Genomic DNA, 10,195 nt, shown 5'->3' on the forward strand with positions numbered 1-10,195 from the left:
TCATTTTCACAATCATTAAATGTTTACAGTAATAATGGTACAACATAAATTCAAACAGGCATGTACATTTGTTGACACATGTCGACTACAGTCTGTCTGAGACAGCGTATGCATAGTCTGCTGCAGCCAGCACCGGAGTGCATCTGCGCCTCGGCAGGAGGGAGGGAGGGAAGGAGTTAATGTCCTGCAACCACAGTTGCAGCAGCAGGAAGGGGCGGGGCTAGGCTCTGACAACATTTGCTGTCAGCTGGGGGTGGGACTTGGTGACGACACAGTCTTCTTGGCTCCCCCCCTCTAGCACGCATACTAATTAGCTGCCATCCCACGTGGGACAGGCGGCAGACATACACGTGGAGGGGGGGATTTGGGGGCGTTGGGGGTGGGGGCCGCATGCCATTCCTATCTCCACACTCCTCAGCACGGAATGTTGTTTTGGCTGGGACGAGGGGGGCAGCAAGCTTCCCAAGAAAGATGTCCCGATTTGACTTTAATCACGATTTATCATCCGCCTGATACGCGGCGAGTCTCTTAATCAGTTCAATGTGGGAGGCTTCAATCCTGCTTCCTTGAAGAGAATATGCGATCAAATAACCAGCTTATTAGATCCATATTGAGTGGGTTTGAGTAGGGAGTTGATTATTTCGAAAAGAGTACAGTCGACACAGAAGACAGGCTTCAGGGAGGCAGTTGAGGCAGCGGTAGGAACGGCCTTGAGAGACCTAGGGAGAGGGAAAGAAATGCGACTGTTCTCTGGGAAGGTGTGGGAGGGAAGGTTACAATAAACACTAGAATCTAAATATATACTATGAGTAAGTAAGTATACAGTATATATCAGATATGTATGTTATATATAATATGTATGTTATGGTAAATGGGAACATGGTGTTTTTTTACTCCCTGCCTGGCCGGTAAACGTGACAGGGAAATGCACCGCATGATCCTTTTAATTAACCCCCCCTGCCCCCCTGCACGCACGTCCGTGGCCTGGTCAGCACGCATTTAGCTTCTGATGAATAATTGAAACCAATTAGGGTTTAACCACAGAGCGTTTCCACGTGATCTCTGTTTAACATTCGGGGTTAGGCGTGACTTCTCTGGTGAGGTTAAACGGGCTAAACTTCACCCAAAAACCAACGCTGATTTATTTTGCACATAGTCTCAGTGTTTTGCACACGTTCACTTCATTTGTCAGCTGTTGAGAGTAAATGAGTTTGCATTTTATCCACCAGTGACGTCGTCGGGGACATTGAATCCGTGTGCTGTGTTAATTACAGCTCAATGAAGTGATAAGGTAGATAATAGCAGTCCCCATAAGACAAGGTATTGCTGTTCTTTCATCTACATCATTTCATGGAGCTGTAATTAAGACAACACAAGGATTCAATGTCCCCGATGACATCACTGGTGGCTATATTAATTTAGTCCCAATAATTATCAAACTAAATTAATGTGTGCAACACTGTTTGTGAGATTATGTGCAATAAGTGCCTTTTTAAGGTAAGGGTTGAAGTAAGGGCTAGGTTGATAAACTAAAGTGGTGTAACACATTTTGTATATAATAATAAATAGATGTGGAGAATTGAATCCGATTAGGATATAAACCATCAAGTAGTTGCTGTATCACATAACATGTGCCCAGAAAAGCTGCCATTTTTTACTTGAACTTGAGGACTGCATACTTTTTTAAGCTGGAAAACACTGCAAATTCATAGCCTGAAGTCTTATGTATTATACAAATCCCTTCAGAAATGAGACTTCTAGAGAGATCTGGGTAAACCGTGTGCCAAGAAAAAAGCTCTCCATTTCTCCATTTCCTCATCCACGTCAATTAATTTGGAATTATTTTCACTTCTGGTTTTCGCTCGTCACCTTTCACCTAGATCCCTTATTCGCACACCGCCATGTGGGGTATCATTGTAAAGCTACCCTCATTGGCTACAACCCTGACCAATCATTTCCGCAATCGGCGGATGATTGGCAGAGTTAAAGCGGTGTGAGTCCGGGGTGGTAATCTGACGCTTGTGCATACAAAGTTGCACGCCTGACATATCGGCATGTAAATCGAGGACCGAGGCACGGATTTTGTCGAGTGAGGTGGCATTCGAACGGCAACAAATAGAGCTTTAATTCTCTAATTTATATGTACGGCGAAAAATGGAGCCTGAGCCGCCAGACGCCCGCAAAGTGCCGTCACTTTCATCTGTTCCGCCGGCGGGCCGTTGCATGTTAACTGTATTTATGGGGAATGTACATATACCCCAGGTAGTACAGTACGTACATATACCCCAGGTATTACGTACATAAACCCCAGGTAGTATGTACATAAACCCCAGGAAGTACATATACCCCAGGTAGTACATACATATACCCCAGGTAGTACGTACATATACCCCAGGTATTATGTACATGTACCCCAGGTATTACGTACATAAACCACAGGAAGTATGTACATATCCCCCGGGAAGTACGTCCATATACCCCAGGGCGTACTTAAATATACCCCAGGAAGTACGTACATATACCCCAGGAAGTATGTACATATACCCCAGGTAGTACATGCATATACCCCAGGTATTAGGTACATTTACCACAGGTAGTACGTCCATATACCCCAGGTAGTACATACATATACCCCAGGTAGTACATACATATAACCCAGGTAGTATATACCCCAATAAGTGCTGTATGTACATATACGCCAGGAAGTATGCAGAATCAGTGTTCCCGAATCTTACATTTCCAGTTTGCCTCTGAAACCCACCACCCACAAACTCTAGTGCAGAGTACAGTAATCTGATGTGCATCAAATTAAATATGTCCCTGTGCACTCTCTCTCTCCCAGCACTAAACTCTCCATCGGACTTCACTGCTGCTTAATTAAAAAATGTCATATTTCTTTAGCCTGAACAGCCTCAGCCTCTCACTGATAAGTCCCTCAGGCTTAGCGTATGTATGTACAGAGAGGAGTGTTTGACATACTGAGAGAGAGGGGGGGGTGGATACAGAGGAAGAGGGAGGGAGGGAGGGGGAGAGAGAGAGGGGTGTGCATGCATATGTGTGTTGTGTGTGTTAGTGTGTGTGTGAGATGCATGTGTGTGTTGTGTGTGTTAGTGTGTGTGTGAGATGCATGTGCGTGTTGTGTGTGTTAGTGTGTGTGTGAGATGCATGTGTGTGTTAGTGTGTGTGTGAGATGCATGTGTGTGTTGTGTGTGTTAGTGTGTGTGTGAGATGCATGTTTGTGTTGTGTGTGTTAGTGTGTGTGTGTGATATGCATGTGTGGGTTGTGTGTGTTAGTGTGTGTGTGAGATGCATGTGTGTACTGTGTGTGTTAGTGTGTGTGTGAGAGATGCATGTGTACTGTGTGTAAGGTGAGTGAAGCTCCCTGCAGCAGCTGGTGTGAAGGTGGTCCAGCCCCCAGCACTAACCCTGCCACTGCACACAGATTGAGCAAACAGTTCCTTATTATTACTGGGGTCGGCGCCAAGGCTTCCTTGTGTGTGTGTGTGTGTGTGTGTGTGTGTGTGTGTGTGTGTGTGTGTGTGTGTGTGTGTGTGTGTGTGTGTGTGTGTGTGTGTGTGTGTGTGTGTGTGTGTGTGTGTGTGTGTGTGTGTGTGTGTGTGTGTGTGTGTGTGTGTGTGTGTGTGTGTGTGTGTGTGTGTGTGTGTGTGTGTGTGTGTGTGTGTGTGTGTGTGTGTGTGTGTGTGTGTGTGTGTGTGTGTGTGTGTGTGTGTGTGTGTGTGTGTGTGTGTGTGTGTGTGTGTGTGTGTGTGTGTGTGTGTGTGTGTGTGTGTGTGTGTGTGTGTGTGTGTGTGTGTGTGTGTGTGTGTGTGTGTGTGTGTGTGTGTGTGTGTGTGTGTGTGTGTGTGTGTGTGTGTGTGTGTGTGTGTGTGTGTGTGTGTGTGTGTGTGTGTGTGTGTGTGTGTGTGTGTGTGTGTGTGTGTGTGTGTGTGTGTGTGTGTGTGTGTGTGTGTGTGTGTGTGTGTGTGTGTGTGTGTGTGTGTGTGCGTGTGTGTGTGCGTGCGTGCGTGCGCGTGCGAGTGTGTCTTGGAAATAGTCCTACTCAGTGTTAGTGTACATTGTTGTTTTGTTGGCTGATGCATGTGTGAGTTAGAGAGGGAGAGTGAGAGACACAGATAGACAGAGTGTATGTGTGTGTGTCTGAGAGAGAGAGACAGTACTGTATGTGTGAGAGAGAGGGAGAGAGAGAGAGACATAGTGTGTGCATGTGTGTGTGCGTGTGTGTGTGTGTGTGTATGTGTGTGTGTTTGTGTGTGTGTGTGTGTGTGTGTGTGTGTGTGTGTGTGTGTGTGTGAGACAGAGACAGAGACAGAGACAGAGACAGAAACAGAGGACAGAGACAGAGACAGAGACAGTATCCTGATCCTATCACAGCTACATCTGTGTGGTCCCACTCACTCAGCAGGGTTTTGATTGGACAGAGCCACTAATTTAATTCCTTCTTGTTTGTCACTTGGACTTCATTGGAGCTTTCTTGGCGTTCTCCGGTGAACAGGTGGGCCGCCGCGGCTGGTCTGCTGGTGGCGCGGTGGACGTGGCGCGAATACGCGATGACTTCATAGCCGCCGGCCCTTGGTGTCAATAATTAAAAGCCATTGTTCGGATAATGGAATTAGATGTATCCAGAAGAAAGTCTATTACAGTCTAAAGAGTCTATTACGCATGCATGGCGTTTCTCCTCCTGGCTTTTCCTCTCTATTTTTGACCCGTTCAGTAATTTGTTTTGTTTTTCCTTTTCCTTTGTTTTGCTGTTATTCTAACGGACTGATATCTGTATATACAGTGTATAAAATCATATAATAAGTAAGGATATCAATCAATTAAAAACATTACAATTAAAACATGTACAACTTGATTGACAAAGGTTGGAGATCAATGTTTTAAACTCTGAAACAGAGGGGAGAATCTCAAGCTTTAAGCACTGTTGGAGTTCATTCCGTGAGCTAGAGGGGCATCATAGCAAAAATGCAGATTGACCCTGTTCCAAGCAAACTCAAGGGACCTTAATGACTAGCCAGTCACTAGAACGGGTTCCATATTATTTTACGGCTGTGGGTAGGGCGTTCCACATTGATGTGGCATAATTGCGAAACGTGTTCAGTCCCTTGTTTGAGCCGAATCTGGGTTGAACATGATTTGTGGAACTCCCTCTGGTGTTGTGGTCGTGGAATTCACTGACCTTTGGGGAGTATTTCGACATGTACATGGGTATCTTAGTGGTGTAGTGTATCTTGTAGACCATAGACCATAGTCCAGGACTGATAAGAAAACTGCTTCGTCAACTCTTGGCCGTTGACGTACGGTTATCATCTCCTACCTGCTTCTTTGGATCGGAGTCATTACTGTATTTCGCTTTCCGATTATATCATATTTGTCATTATGTGTTTTGTTCATGAATTAAGAAGGAAACCTTCTGTTTCTCTGTCTGTTCCTGCAGAGAGTTTAGACCCCAGCAGAGTCAACCCAGGCTACAACTTTGCTTCCAACAGCAGCTCCGTGGCAGCAGCCATCCTAGTGCCTTTTATAGCCATGATCATCGCAGGCTTCGCGCTGTACCTCTATAAACACCGGTAAGCTACCATCACTTACTTCCGTGTCACACATTATTGGAACGACCAACATTATTATGACAGAAACTGTTCAAGACTAGACTAAGAAATGTACCAATATATGAATCTCCATTAAAGATAGTCTCAGACTAGGCTTCATTAAAATGTTTTATTAAAGGTGCTGTAAATGGTATTATTTTAGTTGAAATAAGTGTTAGAGGGAAAACTCAAAAGATTTGGGAAATTAGCTTATTTGCCATCTACCCTGGAGTTAGACAAGAAGATACCTTTTTTCTTCTCTGTGCATGCAGTAGGAGTAGGAAGAAGTGCACTGTTAGCCTAGCTTAGCGTCAGTCACTGGAAGTAGGTTCCTCCATTAGCCTAGTTCCCAATGTCTTCCTACTCCTACTGCATGCACAGAGAAGAAAAAGGTATCTTCTTGTCTAACTCCAGGGTAGATGGCAAATAAGCTAATTTCCCAAAATGTTGGAGTTTTCCTTTAAATAGCTCTACATTCTGACATCCGTTGATATAGAGTGGTTGGTCAATCACCGGGGTCTCTCCACTCTCCATGTTCCTCCACTCTCCTGATTTGATGAAGTTACTCTGGTCATACTGTTCATTGCAGAGTGGAGGGACTGGGAGACCCATGTTACTGACCAGACACTGTATCAGTGATGGCTGTCAGAATGTAGACCACTTATTCTAACAAAGAAAATACCGCTTACAGCTCCTTTAAGCCATGCTACATTACAACTGTATACATTACTACCATACCAAATATAACTATGTTCATTATAACTTATTTGACAGTATGTGTTTGGTTAATAACATGGGTGCTAACTCGTAATGCCGTATAACAATATACAGCTACACTTCTATATATGATGAGGACGTTTCTAATATACTTCATGAAGATACACAACTTGTTGTAAGCCTTGTCTTATCCGTCTCAACATGTTTTTCAAGTAACCACTGCATTAACTTGTTTAGTTGAATCAACTAAGGGTCAAGTGTGATTAAAGTTGTCTTGGGATTTAACTCTTGTTCTGTTGACATAACCTCTTTATGCTAATACTACAACTCTGTACATACATCTGATTAGCACTACACTCAGTAGTACTAATTTATATAGTGTATACCCAGTTTAACCTCTTAACGTGCAGGGGGTCACCTGTACATTGTATATTACTATTACACTTTACTGCTACATTTGCATTCTGGTTGGATGCCAAACGTATATTCATTGTACTGTACTTGTGCTGTATAATGACACTACATTTGAATCTGATCTAATCTCACCTCAGGAGAAGACCAAAAGTCCCATTCAACGGCTACGTGGGCCACGAGAACACTAACGGACGGGCCACCTTCGAGAACCCCATGTACGACCGCAACATTCAGCCCACGGACATCATGGCCAACGAGACGGAGTTCACCGTCAGCACAGTGTGCACGGCAGTATAGCGACTGCTTCCTCCTGAGGTGAGCATGAAGAAGTGAAACCATGGCCACAGAGTTAGCCATAGCTGTATTTTACAGTAGGATCCGCCAAAGCGTCTCCAGTCATCACCTCAGAGACTCCTTTTGGCTGCACACGATATGTAAAAAAAAAAATTGAGCGAGACTCCTTTAAAACAGTGTTACCATCTTTAATCGGCCCTGCCGTCACCCTGAGATAGACTGAGAGACAAGTCGGCCGAGGCACCGAAACTGCTGAAGCAACAAGACGGGAGATTGTCGGTATCCAATTTTCAACTAAATATTTTATAGAGTCTCTCAAGGATTTTCCAAAGGGTAGAGAAGCTGCAGCTCCACACTTACAGCTCTGCCAAGAGTCCTTATGATTGGATTTCTTTTGCTGCATTTCCTCTTAACTGCGTCTCTCGTTTTAATGGGACTCAATACACTTGGTCCATTTGTATCCTACTGGAAGAGACAGTGATGGCATATTTTCTTGTCTTGAAATTCAAGTTGAAAATGGCAGTGCTTTTTAAGTCGCTGACGCTACTTATATGGGATTCCTTCTGTTTGTGTTTTGTCTTCCTGTTATCACCCCCCACCCACCTTCTCTCTTCCATCCCTCACCCCTCTCTCTCTCTCTCTCTCTCTCTCTCTCTCTCTCTCTCTCTCTCTCTCTCTCTCTCTCTCTCTCTCTCTCTCTCTCTCTCTCTCTCTCTCTCTCTCTCTCTCTCTCTCTCTATCTCTCACTCTTTACCTGCCTCCCTCGTTTTTCCTCCGTGGTACCAAATGTTCACCACCGTTCGCCTGCTCATTTTCTTTCCTTTCCTCTTCATCATCATCATCATCATCATCCTCTCGTTCTCGCTCTCCACCCGCCGTTTCTTATCCTTTCCACTTCCTCCCTTCCCCCATCCCTGACACGTCCCTGCATCCATCTCCCCGTTCAGACAGTGGAGGAGAACGAGGCGCCCCCCCCCCCCGTTCCTTGCCTTCCTGCCGCCAGAGGACGCCCCCCAGTTCCCCCGGGGCGGGAGGGAGAGATGAAGCTTACTTTACTACCCTGCAATCGAGAGACGTCTCCTCCGGTGGCAACGTTTATTTCCACGGGAGACAAGATGAACAACAACAACAACAACAACAACATCAACAACAAAAAGCAAAACCATGTCAATCTCACACAACAAAGAAAACCCAACAATGACAATTACGACAATTTTTATTTAATTTTTTTATACATGGTTGTCTCCTTGTCGTATTTTCAATTTTATTTTCCTGAGGAATAGCTTCTGCTTGAAACCGCAGCAGGAGAGAACGACGCTGCGAGCAAAAGCAGTGACGACTCTTCTCACTGTCCTTCGGCAAAAACCCAAAGGGAACATTTTGCGGTCAACTTCAAGCGAAGAAATTGGCCCGTAGCTTTTACAGAGAGCCCTGTGCAAGTGAGCGTTGGAGGGGATAGACCTTGTGTGAATTGGACCTATAAAAGGTATGAGAGAGAGATCCGGGCTGTGATTAATTCCTTCTCCATTGGCTTTTTTTTCTTCTTTTCTTTTTTTACACACTGCTTGCTTTCTTTGGATACAAGATGAATAATTGGGCCCCCTGCTTTTCCCCTGACTGTTTGCTCTCAACACTGAAAGGTTTCACCACAGGCCTCAAGCGCGAGACTACAGATAAATGAAATATCGGAGGCCACTTTGGAGACAAGGATTCTATCATTACTACTTTCTGATCTTGACTCTGTTCTTCTTTCTTTTAAGCAGGGATGAAATTCTGCTTGCTACAGCAGCCGTGTCCAGAGCAGGGGTTAGAAGGTAGCTGCTGAAAGAAAAAGCACTTAGTAAGGCTGCAGAGAGAAACTGTGTGTATGCGAATGTGTGTGTGAGTGTCTGCACTTGCCATCTCCGTGCACACTTTCGCTGGCCGCGTCAGCAATTTGACCCAAAGTGTCTCCTGTCTATTCCTTTCTGTTATCAGTACATTCCCAAAGATCCTTGCAGGCGCAGGACACATCATTTAGAGTACGCTGACATGTTCCCCCTCCCACTGCAGAGGAGCAGATACCGTATAGTATCACTGAGCTCACCACGGACGCTCTCAACGATAAACAACACGAGACGACCATGGCGGTAGTGACAGTGTAAAGGGCCACTGGGGAAAACTAAGGTTGAAGGTAGTGCCAGCCTCTACCGCCAGCCTCTACCGCTGTTCTCAAGTTTTGTCCACACGCTCTCTCTCACACTGTCGGGATCCACGTGCAATCACAGCGGAATGAACGGCAGCGGCTGGTGAAGTCGTAGCCCCTTCCTCCCGAGGGGTTGCACCGAAATGGACGCATTGAAAAAATTCAATAAATAATCATTTAAAAAAAACGTAAAAGAGAGAGACCGATTTTTCTCCAGGACTTGGCGGATTCACGCTACTATCGTCTCTCTTGCAAAAAAAAAAAAAAGAAAAACATGGCCAGGATCAAGGTAGAAACCAGGAATGGGATTTGTTTCACTGGATACACAAAAAGCCTCTGGACCACAACCTTATTTTACACTGCAAAAATCTGGACAAAACCAAAAAAAGTCAAGTCAAGACGTTCTCTCTACGTCCCTAAGCCTGGCTGTATCTGCACGGCTCCCACGGACAGTGGTGCGTATTCCCTCATGCCACGGGATACAGCAACACTCCCGACGCTGGGCCACACAGTCTTAGGCCAAATCTCAAACCTCAGCCTTGAGCGGCTGAGGCAGCAGAGTCCTTCCTGACGGATTTTACGTTGACATCACATCATCTCCCCGAGCCGTAGCTTCCCGAATATCCAATCTCCTCGGAAAGGGAGCCGGCGTCTCTTTGTTCTCGCAGCGTCGTTGCGGAGACGTCGCAGGAGGCTTCTCTCCAAGGCGCGCGGCAGGAGGCGGAGTCGCTGGCATCGCAATTACTCCCAATTGGAAGCGATTAAGCAGATGATAGGAAAACAGTGTTTATGCCTCTAATGCCACTCTCCCCAGATCATAATCTCTGAATTAATAGGGGGTAAGGGGCGGGGGGGGGGATTTTATTTTGGCAAAGGCAGCTGCGGAGACTGTACACAGAAAACATGCGGCTTCGTTACTCTGTGACTCTGGGGACACGGGGGCCCCGACACGTGGCAGGCGGTGCTTTAAACCCAGACC

At 45.6% G+C, this 10,195-nt stretch overlaps 1 protein-coding gene across 1 annotated transcript in view; it reads left to right on the forward strand.

The window, feature by feature from the left end:
- Positions 1–7,999, forward strand: part of csmd2 (CUB and Sushi multiple domains 2) — a gene marked incomplete at its 5' end in the record, with an annotated part of 94,051 nt that extends 86,052 nt beyond the window's left edge. The window contains 3 exon segments of the mRNA XM_084311908.1: positions 5,456–5,588; positions 6,875–7,052; positions 7,979–7,999. Of these exon segments, the coding sequence (XP_084168034.1) occupies positions 5,456–5,588; positions 6,875–7,034 (293 nt within the window). The 3' untranslated portion in view covers positions 7,035–7,052; positions 7,979–7,999.
- Between the last annotated feature and the right edge of the window lie 2,196 nt (positions 8,000–10,195).

The sequence above is a fragment of the Notolepis coatsorum genome, assembly GCF_963971535.1.
Source record: "Notolepis coatsorum genome assembly, chromosome: 4".
Lineage (NCBI taxonomy): Eukaryota > Metazoa > Chordata > Actinopteri > Aulopiformes > Paralepididae > Notolepis > Notolepis coatsorum.